Below are 25,133 nucleotides of genomic sequence, written 5' to 3'. Positions count from 1 at the left end.
CAGATTGTGTATTCATAACATTTTTCCATGGCAAAGTATGGGAGTTCAGTTTATAAATGTAGGTAATATCTGCAATAATCACATCATCTAACTTAGGGTAAGTTTTTCAGGTCCTAGGAAATCAGCAGCTTAACTATCTGACATCTTGCTCATTTCTTGAGTCTTAATGATAGTCTGAATAAACTGCTAACAAATGTGCAAGCAGCAGAAGAGCTGTTTCCTGTGTCTTTAGCACAAGAGAGATTCAGAGAGGTTAAAACCTAAAGATGGTATTTTGAAGCGCTGGATGCTGTTACTACAATGACGGGTACAAAGTTAATAGAAACATAAGAGCTTTTTGGTGTGTCAGGATGCAAAAGAATGTTACCACCTGAAGGACCACTGTGTCACAGTTACTAGAACTGTTACATGAACTGTTGGGACATGGATGTTTTGTATTTGATCCTTCTATCAGATGCAGAAGTTATATTTCCTGTTTTGATCTCAAAATAAATACTGCAGCAGTATTTCATTAGAGGGGTTGTGAATTCCTCTTCGGTTTCTGAACCTTTTAAGCTCTTGGATCTTTGCTTCTGCTTTCCATGCCTTGATTCACCCTTTTAGTTTGCATCTAGCTGTCTCCACAATAACATCTTTGTCCAATAGCAGCATCTTTATTTGTAAGTAATACAGAATATCTGTTTAGTTTTGAGGTTGTACCTAGGTGATTATTAATCTCTTCATCACCATAGCATAACAAGTGATTTTTATATTTCATTGTTTCTTGTAATTGATATAGTTAAATAAACTTACACATTTAAACCCCCATGTCATTAAGGATCTAATTCAGCTTGACTTTCATCAAGTCTCATTTTAATCCTACATTTTTTGGCCTCTCAAATGTTGCCTGCACTTATGATCAGTCCCTGTTATATTCCTTGTAAGATCTGCTTATTTCTAATGTGAATTTATATGTAACAATTGCTTTAGCGCCATAGTATCTCAAATTATTTTCAGCAATTTCTCTTTATGGATGATGTATTTTTTTTTCTTTGCTCTGACTGCAGAGTATTCCAAGTTTGCTTTATGTACAGATCTCTGAGTGCTTTAAGATTTTTTAATCCTGTGGAGACTTCGTACAGTGAAACTCCATTTTAAACTTATCTTCTTCTTTAAAGATACATTAAAATTCATAAGAGGTCAAGGTATACCAAGGTTAGTTAATATTTTTTTAGATATTAAGTGGAAGCTATTTTTCCCTACATCTTTGTTTTGCTTTTTCATATTTGATTCCTGGAAGGCTGGCTTTTTGTTTAGTTTGTGTTAATCTTTGAGATTTTTTGTGTTTGTGTCATGTCTGGCCAAAAGAGCTAAATCATTTCAGGAATACTGAAACGCCTAAGTACTTCTGGAGTTTTGTATATTGCAATGCAATGTTAACATTGGGTTTAAAGACATGTCAATTATTTAGTTATCTAAGTCTACTGCTGCTCTTCCCTTTACAGAAAAAGTATATATTCTGTCACTGCTATTTTTAACATTACTACTGGTTTGGGTTATGATTACTTAAACTTGCAGAAGCTTGATGGAGCCTAGCAGACTCTTTCAGAACTAGTGTTGTACTTCTCCATGCCATGAGGCATACCTGGTAGTATTGCTTTATCTGATTTTTGGTTAAAGAAGAAAGTATTCATTACATAGGGAGTTTGAAGCTGGAGTTCAAATCTCTCAGTCTATGTAAAATGTATGTCTCTGTAAAAAGATTCCAAATTACACGGATTCAGCAGTGTGATTGCCGAAATCATAGGCACAAGTTGCAAGACTGTTTCCTCCAGGCTTTAGTATTCTACCGAAAATTCTTTTGTTTACCCGGATCATACTCTTTTTTTTTTTTTTTTTTTGTGTGTATGTTGGGATTATCACTTAATTTTATAAAATTTCATGTCAAAAACATACTGCAAGTTACTGTATTCAAATGCCATATATTTTCAGGGTGAAAAAGATTCAGGGGATCCAGTAGGTCCAGTTGGCCTAACAGGACTTTCACCTTGGTCATTCATTAATTGAGGCATTCAAAACGAAAAGTCTTTTAAGTAAGGAAGGTGACTTTTCTTTTGATAGCAGAATGGCCTTTGTTAACTGCACAGGCTTGGATAAGTGTGCAAAAACTCTCAGCTTCACTTACTCCACTAATGTTACTGGTGGCTGCTGTACTTGTTATTCAGTGGGATGATAGAAATGTGAGCAAGGGGAAATTAAATAAACATAGCAAGAATTTCACAGGTACATTTGTTTTCTTTTGAAGATAACTACTGCATTTTATTAATTGAAAAACTGATCTGTAGAAGTTTAGGAATCAATGTCCTGTCTAATCTTTTTAAGGTATCCAGATTCCTGAAAGAATACCTGGACCAAAGGGATTGCAAAGTTTGAGTGTTCTAAGTCCAAAGGCAACTTGTGAAAAAAATCCTGATTTTAGAAGGATAGTGCAGGGGATATATATGTGACAGAGGACAAGGCTTTTTATATATTAGAGCTTGTAGTCTTCTAGGAAAACTCATGAAATAAAAGATAACTCTTCAGTTTTGATCACTGTAGGCTGTTAAAAAGAGAGCTCAGCTTGAGCTCTATCATATGTTATGATAAGCAGAAACACAGAGGATTTACAAAGGTTGTTTAAATAATTTGAAAATGAAATATGCTGGTTTTTAACAATATTCCATGTTGCTGAGCCTGACCACAGCCCTTACTCAAACCAACAATTTTTTTGTAGCCACAAAGTGACTACAAAAAATGGTGGTACAATGGATGCTGCAATGGCAACGCATTTGGCCATCTTTGCTTTAGGCTGTTAGTGAAGTAAAACATATACACAGATAATTCTAAATTGGAATTTTGTATGTTTTTTGGTGTTGTGGTTTTTGTGGTTTTTGGTTTGGGTTTTGTTTCTTTTTTGGGCACTGGAAGGTATGTGTTTGTCTTTTTTTCAAGGAAAACAGAGAGCCTGATCCAAATGGAAATTGTGGAATTTCAGAAAGAGGACTGCCAGGAAGTGAAGTGAATCTATTGTAAACAGTTACCATTTTGATCCATGCTCTGTTTTCTTACAAATATAAGTAATAATTTACCTTATTACTAATGCAAAGCACTTCTCAGGCCAGTGCTACGTAAGTGACACAACAAGACTGTAATTTCACTACTCAGACAACCTAGAACTGTACCTACTTCAGCAGTTGATACTGCTTTGCCAACATTCACTTTTAGCTTTCATTAACTTTGCAGTACTCCGAAGATCCATGTGATGTACTGGGGCTCTTAATCTGGATATCTAAAAGAGAAGAATGTGTGAAATGGATATTTAGAATCCAGGATCAGGGAGGAACTAAGGAGTAAAACTAGTTCTTCAGGACATATCCTCCCTCCTCAAAGTGTTGTTTCTTAGTCTTTTAGTATCTTGGTCTTTAGCTTCAACCTTCTACTACAGGGGCACAAATGTTTTGCCCAGACAGCAGCCTCCTTTACTAGGTGTGTATAAATGATTAAAGGCTGAATGAGGCACTCAGTATTATCATTACTATCATTATGCATTATCATGTAGATACACCAGAGGGCAGGATTTAAATAGCATAAATATCTTCGTAGCTTAAATATTCAGCAACTAAGTGATCCTTTTGACACCCTTATTGCAATCTGGTTTTAAGAAGGCAAATAATACAACTTTGCTTGCACAGTGTATGAATCACAGCTGCATTGGGTCAATATATAGCTAGTACTAGGAACGTGATTTTAAAAAACTGTTTAAAATATTTATTTCAAGTTGCACCTACTAGTGATATCACCTATCCAGAGAACAAAGTATCTACTATTCCTTATAGTAATTATTGTCATTCTTATTGAATGAAGAGCACCCCAGGGCAAAAAATATAAATTTAGGCAGTGAATTTTGATTGATATCATCAAACCAACTGACCCATAGTATAAGTCCTCTGACATTTTAAATTAATGTACTCAGAATGCTTACCTTCTTTCAGACTTGTATAGATCGTATCACATTGGCATTCTGTTGTGGCTTTTCAAGCAATAGAATCATAATTTACTTTGTCTGTCTTCATACAGAAACTCTCTCTTATCTTTGTCAACTCTCTCTTTTTATTTCTTCTTTACCGTCTTTTGAATCTCAATAATGAGAATAGCAGGAATTATTCAAGGAGTGCAGATATGTACCAGGAACAAAATACATGGTTTTTTCCAGTAGAAGAGATGACTTAGCATGTATGCAGGCACTGGAGGCTTTTTAACTTGACATTCACTAGCAACACAAAATGAGTTGTGCAGATAAAATTTTGTATTGCAGACTAGTGTTTAGTATGGTCATGTAATGAGTGCATTTAGATAGATTCAGTAGTCCTGGCAGCTGAATATGCTGAGCATCTGGTTCAGAGCATGTGGCTCAGGGCAGCCACTGGAACACTGCTGTACTGAAAAGCTTTGCAGGAAGTATTAATGTTAAAACAGTGCTGTAAACCTGGAGGCATTACTTCCATCGGATTTGAATTCTAAGTAAATACAAAGGTATGCAAATATGTACTACAAACACTAGAGGAAAAAGTAAAAAAACCCTGAATTGTAAATCAACAATCCTGTTGTGGAACTGCCAAGATTCTTACTGTACTTCTAAAACACATTAAGAAGCGGCAAAGAGCTTAGGCTGATCCCAGAGACCAGTTACAGACTAACATGTAACAGATTTACAGATGTTCTACACAGAGAAATGCAACCAGACTTGACCCTATTACTGTCCAAATATAGTACGTGCATCAGAGTACATGTATATTTGACTAGTCAAATTCTTATGTCTAAAAATCACAAGTGTTAACATTTTATGATCTCTGCCAGATGAAAATAATGTTTGCAGGTCCCCCAAAAAAGTGAGATATCTTTGAACACACCTGGAAAGCCATTCATTCAATTCTGTTTTAACACATAGTGCAGATAAAACTTACCAACTGCTGGAAAAAGCTTTTTTTTTTCCATAGCTGTTGATGTGGTAGGCTGTTTGCAGTCTTGATCTGAGCATGCATAAGGGTAAGAATAAGAATGTAAACAGTATGAGTGATCTGTGTGACTAATTTGTTGCTAATTAAATGTTTCATCATCACCAATGTTTCTACTACAACAGATGCTGGGTGCTAACAGTAATTATCATTTGTAGCACTAACAGATATTTAGTGTAAAATATTGTCTTCCATTGAAATTCTTTGTTTTCCCTGTGTAATGAAGGCAACATTTACTTAATGAAGACAATTAGCCTCAATAAAGATGACACATATTTGACAGGAGACAAAGTAGATGTTTCTAGGAAGGAAACCCTTTAGGATGAGGCTGCAACTGCTCAGGCCAGCAAATCCTTCCTCACTTGAACTGGGTGAAGAGGGTGAGCAGTGGTGGTAGGTAGGACTTTTTTCTGTTAGCAGCATGTTCCTTCAGTACATTCCATGTTAACAGAGCATGAACCGACTGACAAATCTGTGTAGGAATGGTACTGTGTACAGTCATAAGGCAAAGGTACAACTCTCACATGCAACCTGTCATGGCTTAACCCCAGCCAGCAGCTAAGCACTGCACAGCCTCTTGCTTACTCTCCACCCTCGTCACAATGGGAGGAATGCAATTGGAAGGGTAAAAATAAGAAAACACATGGGTTGAGAGAAGAACAGTTTATTAATTTTTTCTAACTAATTAACCTAATTTTTTTAACCAGTAACAATAATAATATTGTAATGAAAAGGAAAATAGCAAAAAGAAACAAAACCACAAAATTGGTGCAAATGAAAACAATTGCTCACTACCAGCTGGCACATGCCCAACCAGTCACTGAGCCTTGGCCCCCCAAACAACCTTCCTCTAGCTTTATATCCTGATTGTGATAGCATATGGTCTGGGATATCCCTTGGGTCAGCTGGGGTCAGCTGTCCTGGCTGTGTCCATTGCCAACTCCTTGTGCATCCACAGCCCACTCCCTGCTGGGGTGAGATAAGGAGAAAAGGTCTTGACCCTGTGTAAGCACTACTCAGACACAGCTGAAATATCCCTGTATTTTCAGTGCTGTTTCCAGCATGAATCCAAACCAGCCCCATACCAGCTGCTAACATCAACTCTACTCCAGCCAAAATCAGCAACAGAAACAGATTAGAGTTATCTCCATCTTTGCTAAGATCTCTTTGAGTTCCTTCATATTTGTCTCACCCTTTAATTTAGTTAAAGTTACATATGGTATCATACTCATGGCTCACAGCACACACAAACAGACAATGGTGCTGGCAAAGGTGTATTTCTAGCTGAAGGTCTCTGTAATAGGATGTAGCCTTGGAGAGGCAGAAAGTGAGTGCTTAAGGAAGTGTTTAGTCTATCAATAGAGAGACCATGCACCTAGGCTACCTGAAGGATGTTTCTACTGACCTTAATGAAGACAGATGCTTTCTTTATGTTCATTGGTCAGTTGTGCCTTATTCTTTCCTCCCTATTCTTTTCCTTTCACCCACATTTTTTAAAATCAGCAGGAAATGTCCTCTGCTTATGTAAAAGCTTAATGTACTTGGCTTACTTACAAGCTGCTAGTCAATATATCCCAGCCAACCCTGAGCTAGTGTGGTATTTACTGCTGCAGCTGGATTCTGCTAAGTGTATAGGGCCTGGTGGGATTCATTCCATGATACTCAGAGGAATGATGTCCTTGTGAGACCTCACTCAATGATTTTTCAATGGTCTTGGGAATCTGGAGAGGTTTCAGTTGTCTGGAAGCTGGCAAATGTTGGCCAAATTTTCAAGAAAATCTCTGGTAACTACAGGTCTGTCAGTCTCACATCAGTGCCTGGTAAAATTATGGATAAGATTGTTCTGGGAAGTAGTGAAAAACTCTTGAAGGGTAATACAGTCATCATTGGTCACAGTCAGCATGCCTTCATGAGGGAAATACCCTGCTTGTCTAAGTTAATTTCCTTTGATGACAAAGTAACCCACCTAGCTGATCAAAGGAAGCCAGTTGATACAATATTTTTGGATTTCAATAAAGATTTTTTATATTGTCTCTTGCAGGATGCTTTTGGACAAAATATCAATCACACAACTGGATAAACACATCATGTGATGGGTGAGCAACTGACTCAGAGGTCAGGCACAGGCTTATAGTGAAAGGGGTGACATCAAACTGGTAACCTGTCACTAGTGGGGTTCTGTAGGCTCGATCTTTGGCCCTGTGCTCTTCCTCAACATTTTTGTAAGTGATTGGGACACAGGTCTGTAAGGTATACTAAGTAAATTTGCTGATGTTACTTAATTGGGAGGAGTGTTGACTCCATCAGAGAGGCCCTGCAGAGAGATCTTGAAAAATTAGAGGGCTCAGCAATCACTATTTGTACAAAGTTTAACATGAAGTCCCAGATTCAGCACCTGAGACAGGATAAGCCTTGCATGTAAGGACAGCCTGGGGAACAAGAGGCTGGAAAGGGCTCTAGAGGTCCTGATTGATGGCAAGGTGAGCATGAGTTGACAGTGTGTCCTGGCAGCCAGGAACAGACACTGGAACAGTCTCCCCAGGAAAGTGGTCACACCCCAGGCCTGTAAGAGTTCAAGAAACATTTGGACAACTCCTTCAGCACAGGGTGTGACTTTTGGTGTTGGCCTTTGCAGGGCTAGGAGTTGGACTGCATTCTTGTGGGTCCCTAACAACTCAGAATATTCTGTTATTTTGCCCTGTGACCAGGGTGCTGAGGGATGTCTTGCCTGGTAGGCAGTGCCTGTCTAGAGGACATCTACTACCTTCTGCTGGGCATTTGCACTTAAGTTCCTTGGGGCATGTTATGATTCCTTGAGATTTATCATTGGCATGCTTTCTCTCACCCCATGTTTTTACTTAACACTGTGATAACAAAATTTTAATCTGAAGCCTGCCAGTAGATAGAGCAAATATAATTTCTGTGCAACATTCTGAAAGCTGCCTGCATGACCACCTTTTAGATACCATGTCTGTGTCTGATCCCTCAGAGGATTTAAAAAGCAGGAAGAATTTCTGAGGAAACCAGCTCAAGAATTCCTTTTTTTTTTTTTTTAAAGTTGTCTTTTATTATTGTAATTGCTACTTCAGTTACCATCTTTGAGTCCTGCAGTCCTGGTAGACTCTCAAACCATCAGGTCAGACTTCAATTCTAACCTGCAAGTGATGTACTGGTCTCACATTTCTGATCTAGCCAGTGCTGCAACATTAACATAGACAAGCTGAAGACATGTGACTGGCAGAGTGAAAGGTAAAGATGTAGGTTGTCTAAGAGTGGAGTTTTTAAATTTAAAAGTACAGTTACTTGAAGTGGGAAAACACTTGTGCTCCCAAACTGACATTGTCCCTTTAATGAAATGGCTCAGTGTCTGGCTCAGCACTGGCCAAGTGCCCAACTGTCTTCATTTAAACTTTGGCCAACTAAACAGCAGCAATAAAAGATAATTTACAAGTGGATAGGCTATTTATTTGTAGATTGCTTTATATTGGTTAACAAATGGTATTTTCCAGTATGACCTACAGGACATATTTTCTACACTGAAAACTTTTCTAATACACAATTTGTTTTCTGGATGCCTTCAAAGGTAAGAGACTTTGTTATTTCCTCTCTAGTTTTACTGGACTGCACTTGTGGTTTCTGTATATGTAATTGCTTGATGGACTTGAAAAGGAGGATTTTTACATTTAACATATTGTCTTCATTATTAATAATGTTTAAAATTAATTTTTGTAAATCACAGCCTTTTTTGTGTGAAACAGTTTTAATTCACTATTTAATTTAGTTCAGTATTCTCTAAAAATATGTTGAATCACTCATTTAGATATTCTAATTTTAATTGTATCAGTATATTGTCATTATAATAGAATATAATCCTTATGAAAAATACTGCACAGATTCTGTAACATCCATGTAATATTAATAATATATTAATGTATTGAATTTCATTATTAAGCCACTGTTTCTTAGAAGAATAAGTTGTTCATAGTCATGCTTCAGGCTTTTTGTTGCGAAAGAAAAGGCAGTGCTATACCCATATTTCATCTGTAATAAACAGGTTCTACTATCCATGTGAGCTACAGTTGAAGTATTGCAGGTTACTGTGCTTAAACTACCTACACAATGACTTTTTGTAAGTGTTTTTTATTTATTTTCTATAGAAGTATTGTTCTCACAAATATGTATTTAAAGTATCTGTATTTATTTATTTGCTTCTATTAATGAGGTATTCACAGGTGGCTTTTTACTTTTAACAGGAAGGAAAAATTGTCTATTTGGGATGAAAGTCACCATGAGGAAAAAATATTTTTTCTTTTACTTTATACTTCTGGCTGTGATAACAAACCAGATAGTACATGGGCAAAACAGAAAAAGAGGAAAGAATATTTACTCTCCTATGCCAAAAGATGAAGGTAAAACCATTTTCTTAAAATTTCTGATTGACTGTGTTGCATATATCCATGCATTTTACCATAATTATTTAGTTATTGATAACTTTCATGTGAATATGTAAAATGTAATTTATTTTGATTATGAGGGCTGGAAAAATACTTTTTGACTATTTGGACATGGACTCCAGTTTGATCAATGATTTTCATGGACATGCATGTTTCTTAAGAGAAATTATAAAAAACCTGATTTTTTTTGTTTGAAATCGCATGTGGTAGATTTTCTATACAAAATCAACTAAAATACTAAAACAATCCCATCAAGACCCTAGCTTGGCAGTTTTCATTAAAATTTCTTGGATTTTTACAGTGGAATTTATCCTTAGATTTTTTACTAGGAAGACAGAGAAATCTTTTGGAAATTATTTTTTGCAGAGAATTATCTGAAATCTGTTGTGCAGGTGTTCCCATCATTCATAGATGTAACTTTCTTGTTCCCTTACAGGTGATATGTGTCTCATTGATATAGTCTTTATCATAGACAGTTCAGAAAGTGCCAAAAATCAGTTGTTTGATATACAGAAGAATTTTGTTCAAAACATAACTGACAGCATTTTCCAGATGAAGCCAGTTAAGTCCCACATGTATAGTGTCAAACTAGCAAGTATGCAGTTCAGCAGCACAGTCATCATTGATCATCCCTTTACAGCCTGGAAAGATGTCCAGAATTTTAAGGAGAAAATCAATTCTCTGGGCTTTATTGGCCAAGGCACTTATTCCTATTATGCAATTTCAAATGCCACTCATCTGTTTAAAACTGAAAGTCGTAAGAGAAGTGTGAAAGTGGCTTTTTTGATGACTGATGGTGTAGATCATCCAAACAGCCCTAATGTCCAGGGTATAGCCACCACAGCTAGAAGTCTTGGAATACATTTTGTTACCATTGGCCTTTCTAAGAAAGCAGTCCAAGAAGAAAAATTGCGCATGATATCTGGTGATTCGTCCTCTAAACGTGTCCTGTGCCTGGATGATCAGAATCTGGTAGTTGATATAGCATTGGAACTGGTAAGTTATGCTGATGTTAATCTTGTCGTGCGTCTATCCTTGGCAGATTTAATTTAATGTTGATTAGGTAAGCCCTGAAGACAGTGCAGAGGGTTTTGTGGTGCCTTCTCTTCTACAGCAGGGGTCAGGGCAGATGGAGCTTCCTTCTGCCAGCCACTCTCCAAGGAGTTGTGTGCTTGGATAATAATAGCTCAGCTGTTCTGATCACATATCTCTGCATACAGAGTGTGTTTCTGAGCATATGAAAATACTTTAGAAGGTAGCTTGATCTCATGCATAATCACTGAGTCCTTCCCCTACATATTTTGTTACAGGGCCTTCTAAAAGAAGGTCTCTGGGAAGTCTTTTCACAGTCCCTGTTGATAGCACTGTGCCTTAATAGTGTCTGTTTAGCTATCCCATTAATTCTCATGTCTTGTCTAATCATTGTGTGCCACTTTGAATAACCCTCTCTTCCTACCAAGAACTCCTTTCTGTATGAGTAGTTCCACAACCTGGTTTTCTTCCCTTTGAGGAAGGAATGAAGGATGAAGGTGTTCATCATCTCTACCATCACCTCGGGGAGTCTATAAACTAGAGAGGAAAAATTAGTACTCTGTTAAATCATATCTATATTAAAGTAATATTTTTATTTTATTTCATTTTCAGGAAGCCTTGCTACAGAAGCAGGTAGGGGTTTTGAGCTTTGTGTTTGGTTACTCTTATTGCCACTAGACTTCCCAAAGTCTGCTTCTTCTACAACAAAACAATACTTGAGGATTAATCAGCCTTCCATCTCTGGTTAAATTTTCTGACCATTATTACCTTTTTTTAAACTTTCCTGCATTTCTTCTGTCCTTTCTGCTGAGAAACCTATGATGTTAGCTCATTAGTGAGTAGTTTCAACAGTAAGACATAAAGAACTCTTCCTACAAGAGTGAAATAGGTCTACTGCAAGACATGCAAATTCATTTGTGGTCTTATTAGAAAACAATAGCAAAGTTAAAATGGTTCAAAATTTATGTAAGGTTTCACAGTACTGTTTACTATGTATATGCTGTCTTAAGCATTTGTAATTATTACAGTGACTACAGTCACTACAGTAAGAGATTTATTTTTGTTATAAATAAATCAAGTAATGGATTTTCATTGCTCTGTATGGAAGTTTGATGTTGATTATGTGAGTAATAAATATATTAGAATATAATTTATTTCCTATTATTCCACTATTATGTTATTTCATCTGTGACTAGGCAAAATCAAATTTTTTTTATTTAAAATTTTGAAATAATATATTTGAAAAACATTCTCCTTTATCTTTCCGTTAACCTTGTAGTGTGTGCAGAAGACCTGTGAGTGTGAAAAGGGAGAAAAAGGAGACAAAGGTGAAAAAGTAAGTATGCATTTATTTGAGTAGGCTCAAGAATTTGAATTTTAATAAAGATCAAAACTGCTCTGTACTTTAACTGGTTGCTATATGAACAAGACATTAGCTTTACATGCACTGCAAAAGGATTGCACTGCAAAAAGATTGATTTTTAGCATGTCATGTTGGTAGTGAAAGGCCACTGTTAAAAGAGGTCAGAAAAAAAAATCTATCCATATTCAGATACTATCTTGAAAATCTATTTTTATTATTGAGTAATAAAACACTGTGGATAAATGGGTGATTTTGGAGCCCAAATAAAAAAGTTATTCTTGAATCTTGCAAGGAAAGGGGAAGGAAAGGTCCATTAGACAAAGGTTTTCACCCACCACCAACTTCTATTTTTGTAAGGGGTAAAGGCTCAAAAGTCTGAGTGTAATGGATGTATGAGGAAAGGTCTAAAACTCTGCCTCCAACACTCTCTTTTCTCTTGTGACACTTCAACACATATTTCTTGGCTCTAGTAAGGAACAGAAGAGTGTGAGTTCAGACAGTGGGTGACCTCTCTGACCATTTTTCTGTCTTTAATAGTTCCCCCAGGGACAAGCAAGGTACATTCAGAAGTTTTTCCCTTTCTCTCTATTCTCTAATGGGTCACCCATACCATTAGCAGGTTATGACACCATGGCCTATCATTCAGTCCTTGTGGATAATGTGCATCTGGATAACGTGCACCAGAACCTCTGTTTGCAATTTAAAAGTTTAGATGCAAGAATTTTTAAGTTATTTTATCCAAAATTTTTAGATGTAGCCTGTTATACAGATGTGTATACACCAAACTTTCTAGTCCACACCATCATGATTTTCCAAAGAGTAACAAAAAATGGTGCAGTAATTTTTTCCTTAGGTCTGCTGAATATTGACCCTAAACTGTTCCATACAGTTTTTAATAAGCAGAAAAGACAAGATAGTGGTGGTTAATTGGGAAATGGGAAGGAAGAACTGCGTTTGTTTTCTGTAATGCCTTCCTGATTAGATTTTTCAGATGCTCTGTAGAAAATTTATTTATCATTGAATATTGTTTAAAAATATATTTGTAGATACCTTAGAATACCAGAATAGGTTTAGCTAAATGAATATTGTGTCACATGTACCATACTTGAATCAGTGTAGGTTTCTACCAAAGCTTATTCCAGGATGATTTTGGACTAAAATATAGTCTTAGACAAGCTGGAGAATTTCATCCTCATAATGATAATAATATTTTCCTGCTGTGTTTCAGGGCAGTGATGGCAGCAAAGGAGAGAGAGGTGATGTAGGACCAAAAGGAAACAAGGTAATGTGAATTTAAAAGAAATAAAGCTAATTTCTATCCAGTTATTCAAACCACAGATGTGCATTTAGCAAAGGAGAAGTATGTTAAAATAAGCTCTAAATGTTGAGACTTGCTAGTTTATAGTTAGCTGCTTTAGAAGTGTGAGATAAAAATTTAAAACTAAACTGCTATCAAGAAAACACTGCCCATCATTCCAGTTTTTCTCTGACAGCAGAGGTCTCTGAATATAGCTGAAAGCTCTTTAGGTTCCTGAGAGTTTTCTAACAGTACACAGACCCCCTGATCAGAGTGGTTCACTCTAATAACTAAGATTTCAGTCATCTAATGACAATAGTTCAGTTTTCTATGTTAATGATCAGGAAATGTGTATCTTTGATTGTGGAAGGAGGAAATGTGAACATTACTAAATAGGAAAAAACAGTCTTGCTTGTTTAACAGTGTTCTTAGTTTTAGTGAAATATAGATTTCAGTTGTATTTCTTTGTTTCCAATAGGGTGATGCTCAAAAAGGAGATCATGGAGAGAAAGGGGAAGAGGTGTGTGACTACTGCTGTGCTAACTCATAGTTTGTCTTTTCACATTTTCTGAACTAAAAATGTTATTTTCATTTTTTATGTGTCTACTTTATTCAATTCTTGAAAGCACCTACACTTAGGCCTGGTTTACAGAAGCATATATACTGAAAGAAACAGTCTAACCATGTGCTTAAATATACAGATGAGGTGCTACTGGGAGAAGGAACTTCAGAAGCTATGTGATTTTGAATTGACTTGCATTCAACTTATCTCAAAGACAAACCTGATAAAAACACTGCATGGTTCTTTGGTGGCTTCTAACACCTGATAATTCTCAGACTTCTTGTTGATTCACTAGAGAAAGATTAACACTGCTCCCTGTATAAGAATAACTCAGTTGAAAGGTCCCTTTTAAATGGCAGCATGTATCTGCTAGGAGGTGGCAAATTGAGTAGCATATTTACAGCTAATATATGAGTAAAAAATACACATCTAGATTTGCAGAGAATTATATGTTAAACAATTTCAGAAAGATATTTTATTGTCATGAATAAACTTCTGAAACATGGTTCTTTACTATGGGGGGGATTGGGGCTTTTTCTACTTAAATTAGCAGTATGTTAGGCCTTTGCTTTCTCTTTTATGATTTTTTCCTTTTTTCAATTTTTGAATAGGGAGCTCCTGGCTACAAGGGAGACAAGGTAAGTTTTTTATAGAGTAGAAGTAGTCTGAAAATAAATTGTCACTTGCTGACAGTGTATGTGAAAGAATGGAAAAAAGAACTTGTTTTGTCTTTTTGTCATGAAAGATCCTGATGCAATTCCCAGAAGTAAATTCAAAATTTATGCAAATGCTCTTAAGACTGGAATGCTGGAAATAAAACAAAGACCCCACAAAATCAAAGACTGTAATCTAAAGATAGCAAAAAGAAAAGTGTCAATGAACAGAAAAACAGATTTTGGAAGGAAAAGGAAGTTGTGGGTTGAATAAGAGGTTAAGTGGAAAGAAAGAGAAAATGCTTACTACAAACACAATGTGACAGCCATCAGCTTTTGAAAAAAAATTACCACAAGGAAGTTTGTTTTTAACCTATTTATAATTTTCAAGGGCTAATGCTCAATCAAGAAACTTTTCAATATAGTCTCTCCAAGAAGATAAAAAAACAATGCATTTCAGTGACTTGGAGGATTCTAGAGATGAATTGCAAAGTGGACCATCATAGTCAAAAATGAAACAGAGACAATTCCATTTTGACTTTTCTTCATTTGACACTTACATCTCCACATTGTTAGTAAAAGCAGTGCCTTTATGAATCTTAGCATTCATTAGTAAAATGCTTCAGTCAATTTTGTAATAAGATTTCATGAAAATGGGAACAGTAGACTCATAGGTCTACTTTTCATGTGTCTACAGATATGTTAAATCATCACTGAAAGACTTAAGTCTTTCTTCATTCCATATCTGCAATCTCACAATTGTTACTCAGGAAAATCTCTGACACCACAGTAATGAAATCAGAGCATGGAAAGGATCTCTGGAGACAGTGCAGTGAGGTGGAAAACTGCAGCAAAACTTATCAGATATTAAATGTATTATCCTCTGATATAAGTTGGATGTTTTGCAGGCATTTTCAGGAACGAACTATCTTGAGTAGAGCAGATCTTATCTTCTACAGACCATATATAATGATACCACTTCCAGGTCCTCAGAGTCAACTAAACCTCTTGTGCTACTGCCTGCAGGGTCTTTAATGCCTGTAGCATAATCAAATCATCTTGTTTAACTGTGAACCCTTTGATTTCTTATAAAGGGTGAAAGAGGAGAATGTGGAGCCCCAGGACCAAAGGGAGAAATAGTAAGTGTAATTTTTATTTGAACTGTTTCATGTTGATGAAGATACCAGAAAATCATGGAACATATGCATAAACACAGCTTGAAAAGGCTATTGTAAATTTGGAATACCTTATAATTCCCTGGTGGTAGAGATACATTCATAGTAGAAGAACAATTTGTAAGAACTGAACCAACTGTTCACCACATTCATTTTTTTCCATTTTGCCTAAGAAATACAGATCCTCACCTAAAACAGAAGCTGTCCTGACCACTGCCAAGCCTTGCTTACACAGGACTGAGCATCTTGCAGAGAGCACCCTGTTTATTTCCTTTAAAGTTTAATTTCAATTTGAATGTATATTGCAATAAAAGCAGGTTCTTACCCAACATGAACAACTCTCATGTCTACAAGCCCATCTGTACTGATATGAATTCACACTTCTATCCAGTTCTCCTTTCCTTTTAACCTGGAGTGCAGTAGTGTTGCAAGTGAATGCAGATTTTTACCTGTTTTATTTATATTCTGAAAAATAGAAGGATAATGGACTGCTAAGTGAGATAATTATGTATCTTGAGTTCATACAAGCAGATTTGTATGAGTCATGCAAACCACTGATTTATGGTTCAAATAGCTAAGAACTACCAATTAGATTGCACTTGTCCTTCTATTAAAGCACATTTCTTCTCTTTTAACACCCATATTATATTTACCTTTATCAAAGACCACCTTAAAAAGTTTTTGATTTCCTGGAAGCTGCTATTTTATTATTAATTTCAAATAGGAATTAATAAATATTAATTCCAGAAGTATTTATTGCAAAGAAAAAAAGGCATTATACAGTAATGCGAATCTAAAGACTGAGAATATCTTGTGGGATACTGTGGTTCAAAATGGCAGCAAATTTCAGATGTCAGTGAATCAGAAAAGTCTGACATACCAATGGAAAAGGAGGGAGCTGCATCTCTGAGAGGAGTAAAGAAAGATCATATCTTTTTTATCCAGGCAGGTGAGAAATAGCATGACATTATGTGAAACATCTACTGAGGTAAAAGGAAGCTGTTCAGAAGCTGGCAAAGAACATAATCAAAGCAGCCAAGAAGTCTGGATATAGAAAACACGCCAGGCCTGCCAAAAATCTGCTTGCTTCATTTATGTTGAGGACAGTGCTGAAAAAAATGTTGTCCTCTAATAGGGATCAGTCAGTTCCAGAATTCCCACCTTCACATTCACAAATTCTGAAGACAGAACAAAGTTATGGCTTTATTTTTAAAGAAAGCGTTCTAGGCTAGACAAAATCAGACACAGAACACATATAGCCAATTGTATGAGAAGCAAATTCAGTATTCTGAGGTTGATCTTTCACTGGGGTGATGGATATTGAAGCATGATTGGGAGTCCAATTTGAAAATATTGCAATTTTCCACTACCACTTTCCAATCTTACTAATCAGACTGAATCCAGTAGTTTTAGTAATGTATACAGAGCTTTTTCAAGTGCTGTTCAGGCTTGAAATTCAGACAGTTTCTGTTTTCCTTTGAAATCAGAACTGATACATACATTTGTATGCTACCCAAGTAGCCATCATTGTGTCAACATATCACTGTTTGTACCATCTATTGCTTGTGTACTTGGGCTGGAAATGGGCTGGAGCTGAGTGGGCTTATCTCTCTCTCTGGTGGCTGCTGCTTGCCCTGGGAGCAAAGGCCAGGAAGCAAAGAATTGTTCAGAATTTCTGACTCTGAATCTCTACAGTGGGCAGTTGATGGAGTGTCTGCATAGGTATCACTGCTGAATTTGTCAAGGCTATTAGGAGTTTAAAATGTGACATGTTTTGAAAAATGCAGCAGGCTGCCATTGCCAATGCCCGTAGAGATGTTACTCATTAAAGAAAAGAGAAATTAAAAACCAGTAAATTTGCTCAAAACTATTTTTGCTTTAAAAATAAATTATAACTGAGTATTGACTCAAGTGGAAGTGAAATTCTGTAGAATATGCATTTTGGTGACTAAAAAAAACAGTGAAGAAGGAAGATTTTTGAATAATCTGCAGTGGTGGTGACTGGTAAGAACTCATTGAATGGAGAAATCACACCTAGTGGAATAAAAAAACATTTTAAATGTATTAAAATGGCATTTAAAACTTTTTGGATGCATTTTCAATGGATTTTGTGAACTATTAGTGTGATTCTGCCAGGCAAGTGATTAATCTGATTAACCAGCAGTTCGAGTTAGTGAGACAAAGTTACCTGAAGTTATTCTGGTATAGACATTGCAGCATTTTTATTCAGGCTTCTGTGTCTAATGTGCTTCTAGGAATTAAATTTTAAAAACTGTATAAAATATAAACTTCTTAATCAAATAACTAAGATGTTAATTAGACATTCACTATGTTTGTTGTACTTGAAAAGCGTTTTAACCAAATATTGAGGGGGGAATGTAACAGGCAATTACTGAACAGAGTATGAGAGCAGCAGTACTCTGGTGAGAGGATAAAGTCTCTAGAAAGTGCTTGAACAGAGATTTGAGCCATTACATGTACATGTCAAGTGCTTGGCATTTGAAAGCATATTGAAATTTCCTTTTAATCTGATAATTGAATCTAATTTTTCCTCAGGGTTTGCAGGGCTCTGTGGGCCCTACAGGACCTCGGGGACCTCAGGTAAGGGAACTAAAAGCTACCAAATAAAAAGGAAAGATTATATTCTGTAAGTTTCTTCTGCTTACAACCTGTTAATTCTGTGAAAAACAGCTGTGTTTTTCTGCTGGCACTGGTTTTTAAATGTTAACAATATTCAATGTATTGGGCACTTCACAGGGTATGATGCAGAAAACTCTTGACCTTTAGAGCTTAGAATTGTGCTATATTATAATGTACTCCATTCAGGGGAAAACATTTATATGTGTCTTCAAAGGCAGCTCATTCTTTGCTTTGACTCTTTGTAGGGTATCAGGGGAGATCCAGGTCAGCAAGGCCCAAAAGGCATCCAAGGAAGCAAGGTAAGATGTAGTTGTGTATGTGTCATTGAATATGTTATTTATATAGGTAGAAAGGATGCAGAAATTCTATAGAACCTTTCTAGTCTACCATCCTTTTTTGTCAGTAGCTTTTTTACGTGTGGTGTTATTTCGCAGCAATGATGTTCACACATGGGTGATGCCCCTTCATGTGATGAAGGCTTGGTATTGTTGGCACATGCACCCACTTTCTTATCTGGGTCTCTTCTTACAAAGAAGAACATTTCTCTAAGAACATCCACAATAGAATGCAACATAGGACCTCCCTAGAGCCTCCGCATTTATGTCAAAATTTCAATCACCTGAATATGTCTTGACTTTCACCATCACTTGGCAAGCTTTCTTTCTAGAATATTTTTGCCTACAATGACTGTGTTTAAAGATTTTAAATATTTCTAGATGAAGGCTAAAACCTTCAGACTGATTATTTATGATAATTTTTAATTGTTCGTGTGCTGTATAAACTCAGGACAACTTTGAAATTGGTCAAGGTATGAGATTTTATGACAATTAATGCCTTAGTGATATTTAAAATGGATCATTTAGAGTTAATGACTACACCTTTTCAAGCAAAGTCAGCTGGATAAAGTGTGTGATTAATTTAGGAAGTTTTCTGTTTTGCAAAACTTTGGGAAATTGCTGTATGTGAATATGGTTGTCTTGCCCATGGGAGAATTATTAACATCAATGTTCTGTACAGAAAGATCTTCCATTTATCAGTTTGATACAAAGACTTTTTGCGACAAGATTATTGATCACCTGGCTAACAATCTAAGTTATACAAGACAAATTAATTGATACAAAGCTGCTTTGTAAGAGATGCACTATATAAACACTCATGTTTTGTTTCTTAGGCAACAATTTAATTAGAAAATTCACCGAAATAAATTTAGATTTGGGAAACATTTATTATAAAAAGTTTGGAATATTGTCATCTATCATGATTTTCCTCCTCCTCACAAATGCTTTTTCATGCTTCTCATTTCTTCATCTTCTCAAAAAAATGTTTGATTGGGAAAGCCGCTGCAGAGTATTTCAGAAGTGGAAAAAGAAATAGGATGAAGTTTGAAAGAAACTATTCATCCATGTGGTGGAAAAATTATGTCTCTCTCTAACTTCAGCACAGCAAAAGACAGTAATTTTTTTATCTGTTGTTTCACACTGATGAGTCCAAGACAGTAGAACCAGATACTTCTATTATATACAAAACCATATCTGTTGAATCTTGTCTGTCCTCCTGTCAGTCCCTTCACATATTTTTATGGCTGTAAAATAACTACATCTTTCTCTAGAATCCATCTACATGGATACAATATTTATGGTCTGTTGTTAGGCTTTAGCTGTAGATTTTCAGTAAGAATAAGAAACTTCCCTCTCTTATCAGCTTTCAACTCCCCAGCCTGCTGTTTAAAGTCTGTAGTCAAGATTCTTCTGTGCTCAAACGTATATATTTATAAAAATACTGCCAGAAAAGTTTAGCTAATACACTTAGATAATTATACTAAAGAGTATGGAAGAATCATATGTATGTTTAAGGGTTTTCTCTTGCCCGTACCTAATGCCAAAGCTAACTTTTGGCATTTTGGAGCTTATTTGAGATGAGTGAAAAATGTTTTAATGATCAGTACAGATAATCAGTGGTTGTTTTCAGGTTAATAAACAGTCATTCAGCTAGTAAAGGTCAAGGCCTTTTTTGGTTCAGACACATAGCAGTCTTTCCAATATTTTTTGTCCTCACAGAAGGATTATTATAATCCTCTTTTAAAATTAGCTTTCATGACACATAATACAATATCTCTGAAAAGTGGCAGGTATTTATAATAGCCTTGGATAAAATAAATAAATCTATTCTTAGTACTGTTCCTTGGCCTTTCCATTCTATTGCTTTCTGCTTTTTGAATTGAACTGGTGACTTCCTCTTGGTGTCATTGGTACTGGTGTGACATAACACAGAACACGGCTGCTGAACTTTAATTCTTTGTTACTGGGCCATGTTGAGGTTTGAAAGAACAGATTCAGTTCCTCAAAATGCATACTCCAGATCAAGCTCAGCCTACAGATAGTTTGGGTCTCAGATGGGGAGTGTACAGTCCACCCATGTAGCTGGCTGCCTCAGTGCATCCCACACCTCTGTAATGCGGATTATGGCTACGGATGAATCCTCTCCCTTTGCAGTGCCAGGTGGCAGACACAGGTGGGGACAGTGTCATCTGGGTGCTGTCTGGGTGACACTGGCTCTGGAAGCCACCAGCACGAGAGGCTTGGTGGCATTGCACCTTCAACTAATTCAATTCGACTTGTCTGAAGCTAGGTAGCATGGTGTCCAGAAACATTATCCAAGAAATTACTTAAAGGAACTTCTCATTCTTTACTTCTGTTATTCATGTGCATTTTCTTATTCTCAAGCTGCTGGCTAATCTCTCAGTGTGAAGTTTCACTGACTGCACAAGTCTTTCCTTCTAATGATACTGCTTTATTGTATTGTCAGCAGTGAGTTGAAGTTCTCTAAGTCACAGTGCCTGCACTGAACAGCTTTCCACTGACAAGAACTCAGCCAACCTGTTCCCATATAGACATGAAAGTTTAGGAGTGGTCATATGGAGCTGAATCACATCCTGAACCTCTTAGTCATTCTAATGCTCTTTGTAATCAATCCTTACCTTTAATAACTTCTTCAATATACAAGCAAATTTCATCACTTTACTTCCACCTTCTTTTCAAACCATGTGTAAATATGATGAACAACCTTTATCCTGTCCAGAAGGCAGCTCAGTGTGGAATTAACCAGAACCATGTTTTGCCATTATTTAAATTTTTAAATTTTTTTATCTTACGTACAATTCTGCAAAGTTCTAGCATCTCAAAGCTACCTAAATAATCTTATTACCATAAAAACATTATCCATAAAGAGGCTGAGGCATTTAAAATGAGACATTTGATATCAATTTTTATTATAAAAAACATAAAAGCATTGTTATTATTATTATTACTAATTTACCTGACTAAATACATTTCCATTTAACCAATACTAAACTGTTCACAGTTCATATGTTAACAGTAAACTTGCAACACGCTATTTAATGACTTTAAGAGAAAAACATTAGAGGGTTACAGGGAACTTCACTCAAACAGAGTTAGAAATTGGGAACTGGCAATTTTCACTGTGTATCTTCTGTGGTCTGAACTAGACAACTTGGTCCTCTTTCCAGAGCAAATCCTGAGCAAAGAACAAAGATTCTTCTGCTTGTTTCCTGGGTTACTGACTTTCTGTTGACAAGTTTCATACAAATATGCTAAATTTATCAAAGAAAACTATTTTTAAAGCCAAATTCTATGCTCTTTTTTCTTTCATCTAACTTGAAATACCAAAAGAAATACTATTCACACCAGTACTTTTTATTTTCTTAGACATTTGCTTCACTTTAAGGCACTCTTCAACTTCATCAGCCATCACATATTATCTATATTGTAACATAAAAACTTGGATCAAAGTGTACCTCATTCAGGTATAAAACTTAAAGAGAATTACAAAGAAAACCAATAGGAAAAAAATTCATACAGAGATTATTAATTGAATTTGCAGAACACCAATTTATAACCCTGGATCTAAGGTAAAGACACTCTTGTCATACTGCAGCTTATACAAGCAAGGAACTCAGATTTTGTGTTTCTTGTCTCACTAAGAATTCAAGGGTGGCCCACTATACAATTTGCTGGATAATTCAACGTTTTCCAAAACACAGAAGACACCATCTCACTTAGTAAAATACTAAAAATAGAAGAAACAGAAAGTTGGCCAAGAGAAAAGCCATGCTACAATGGGTTCTGCTCTGTTAATGTAATATAGCCTATCATAAGCAGTAATGACCATAAAAATTGTCCAGTGAGAATCCCATCTGTTATCTGACTTTCCCAGTAGTCTGATTTCTGTCATTTTCCTACTTAGGTTCTATGTATCTCTTAACTCAGTTGGTTAATGCAATTAAAAAGCATCTGAACTTCATGTCTTTTGCTGGATTTACCAACATATTTTTGTGCTCTCATTAAAATACAGCTTTGCCCTTCAATAGCAATACAACCCCGGAAAAATCCAACATTCTAAGACAAAAGGATTTAATTAATCTTGATTTCCTCTCCAGAAAATAAAGAGAATCACCATGATTTTTATGGAAAACAGAGTTCTGGTAATCAATATAGCATCTTTACAAAGCTAAATTGGAGTCCCCTAGTATTCTCAGCGTTGGATAAAAAAAATTATTTTAGACATGCATATATCTATTGATTTACTCTGACTACTTGACATTTTTTTGTCTGTTTTTAATTTATTTTCAGATGCTTAACTAATCTTTATTTCAAAAATCCAAGCCAACAACAATTTATTCTATGCTAAAGCACTTGTAAAGTTCCATAAGAGTAAATTCAAGGTAATTTTTGAAGATTTTTTTTTTTTTTTAGTGAGGACAATAATAGTGACTATTCACAAATTTCAGTGAATAAATTACAACCTGAATTATATGGTTACAGACTATAAAATTGAGGCATGAAATCCGTTTATGACCTGTATTCCACTCATAAAAAAGTGATGAGCAGTGAGTACTTATGGTTATTGTTTCAGAACTGACCTTGGGTTTATTTAAACTCTTGAACCAGCTACTAGAGATAAAGTGCATGTTTCTAGAAATCATAATATATTCATGGAAAGGCTGAGAATGATGTTCTTAAAATCTACTGCTGTAGTAAGGAACCTCCCTGGAAAATTTGATTTGCATAGTAAGATTTTCAATTAAAGGCTAAAGTTTTATGAACAGACATATATTCAAACTTCTAAGGAAAGGGTTAAGTTTGAAGGTGGATATTCAAAGCTGTTTTTCCCATAGAATCATCCTGGGACAATTCTGTAAAAAATCCATCATTGCATATTTTCCTGAATACATTTCCCAGAACAAGCTGCTAAGGGATCTGCTTCTTCTCTGATGACATATGAATTCTTTCCTCACTTATGTGGCAAGTTGCAGCTTTCCCAGAAGACTGGGAAAAAGTCCAATTTTCCTATGAACAAGTTTAGTTCCTAGATATCTCAACTAAGAAATACAAAATATCAATAATATCTGTTAAAATATCTAAATCTATTTGCATTGTTGTTGCCAATGTTTACTTTAAAGATAAAATCATTACATTTGAAAGATTTTTTTTTTTTTACTGTTGCTTAATCATTATCACATTGTAGACTGAAATACAGTGTGTTTGTGTTCCTTACAGTATGTATAGGTTTTCTGAGAAGGAAACAAATAATTTATACTAGCACTAGCTGGAACTCATCCTTACATAATGAACAGTTGGGGAGGGAGGGGGGTGGATGGTGAGTTTTTTGGGTTAGACTATTAGGTATGTTCTGGGCTTAAAATGGTACAATTTCAATATGTAGAAATATTAAGCTCAAATCAAGTGTAATTTTCCTTCCCATTGCTCAAGATGATATTACAAACCACCTGAAGGAAAATCACAATAAGGGGGAGAAAAAAGAATGTGAGCAAAGCAATAAATTAAGACAATCATTACCACAAACCTTTTTGGAAGAGCAGGCTTTTCTTTTTACATGTAGATATAATGTGATATTATTGCAAGAACTTCATGGTTTTCATAAATTCCACATTACCTGTTGCACCAAGACCACAGAAGATAATATCCAGATTTGTTATTAGTCATTTGAAGTTTGAAACATTCTGTCTTTAAAACAGACTGAATCATTTAAGTTTCCAAGTTTTGCATGTTGTCTGCTAGAAGGTTGAGTTTCTTTCTCCACTAATATTCAGGCATCCTCTTCTGTCCATAAAAAAGTGTTTCACAGAACAATATTTTCATATTACCCTGCATGACTTTTTTCACAAGGCTTCTTACTCTCCCTACTCCAGCACCTACCAGTACCAAACCTACACCAGCAGCTCTTGCAAGGCACATGACACCATTTATTGGAAGGAAAACACTGTAATGTGTTTATCATGGCTAAAAAATTGAGCTTTTGGAAAAATACTAACTTCAGCAGGACTCCCATCTGCATTCAATGCGTGGCTCTATCATGTGGGTGAACTTGCAAAGAAGTGAATTATTTGTGACAGAAAGCATCCCTCAGAGTTACTGTCCTTGGGAAATTCTGTCAGGGACAGTCAACATGGACAGGAAATGCAATGTCCTTTTGGGTGACAGGGAAAAAAATTGGAGAGCACTTTCCAAGCACAATAAAGGGGGTTGGCTTATTGTTTCAGCTGAGAGATGAGCCTGTATTTATCAAATACCATTTTTCAGCATGCAACAAGTTCCTACACCATTTCAGAGGTTTTGTTTTATCAGCTGGAGGCAATGTGCTAAGTGGCATTTGCCATGCCTAGGGCGTTGTGGTGCTGTGTACAGATGAAATATTTTTTTTAACCTGATGGATATTTTTAAAAGTATATTTTCAACTTCACATATTTTTTTGATTCATTCTGTGGATTGGGCTCATACATCCTGGCATGACAGAAATTTCAGTCTGCCTTCTCCATTGAAGAAACAAGGATTGTGAATTGGAGCAGCTAATACTTAGCAGACTGCCTTGCCTTACAGCAGCCTG

The 25,133-nt window shown here is 35.9% G+C and overlaps 1 protein-coding gene across 3 annotated transcripts in view; it reads left to right on the top strand.

Moving 5' to 3' along the window:
• COL28A1 (collagen type XXVIII alpha 1 chain) overlaps positions 1-25,133 on the top strand; it is a 70,435-nt gene that overhangs the window by 2,507 nt on the left and 42,795 nt on the right. Inside the window, exons 2-14 of one of the 3 annotated variants that reach the window (XM_059843645.1) lie at positions 7,075-7,129; positions 8,543-8,616; positions 9,088-9,162; positions 9,287-9,442; positions 9,924-10,483; positions 11,132-11,152; positions 11,799-11,855; positions 13,111-13,164; positions 13,658-13,699; positions 14,353-14,379; positions 15,489-15,533; positions 18,126-18,170; positions 18,455-18,508. In XM_059843645.1, coding sequence (XP_059699628.1) covers positions 9,310-9,442; positions 9,924-10,483; positions 11,132-11,152; positions 11,799-11,855; positions 13,111-13,164; positions 13,658-13,699; positions 14,353-14,379; positions 15,489-15,533; positions 18,126-18,170; positions 18,455-18,508 — 1,038 coding nt within the window. In that variant the 5' untranslated portion in view covers positions 7,075-7,129; positions 8,543-8,616; positions 9,088-9,162; positions 9,287-9,309. Of the gene's footprint in view, positions 1-7,074; positions 7,130-8,431; positions 8,617-9,087; positions 9,163-9,286; positions 9,443-9,923; positions 10,484-11,131; positions 11,153-11,798; positions 11,856-13,110; positions 13,165-13,657; positions 13,700-14,352; positions 14,380-15,488; positions 15,534-18,125; positions 18,171-18,454; positions 18,509-25,133 lie in introns of those variants that run through there. The other 2 variants (XM_059843624.1, XM_059843634.1) reach the window with 2 other exon arrangements.

The sequence above is a fragment of the Haemorhous mexicanus genome, chromosome 1 (assembly GCF_027477595.1).
Source record: "Haemorhous mexicanus isolate bHaeMex1 chromosome 1, bHaeMex1.pri, whole genome shotgun sequence".
Taxonomy (NCBI): domain Eukaryota; kingdom Metazoa; phylum Chordata; class Aves; order Passeriformes; family Fringillidae; genus Haemorhous; species Haemorhous mexicanus.
Note: the sequence above shows the minus strand (reverse complement) of the source record. Positions and strands in the feature narration are given on the sequence as shown.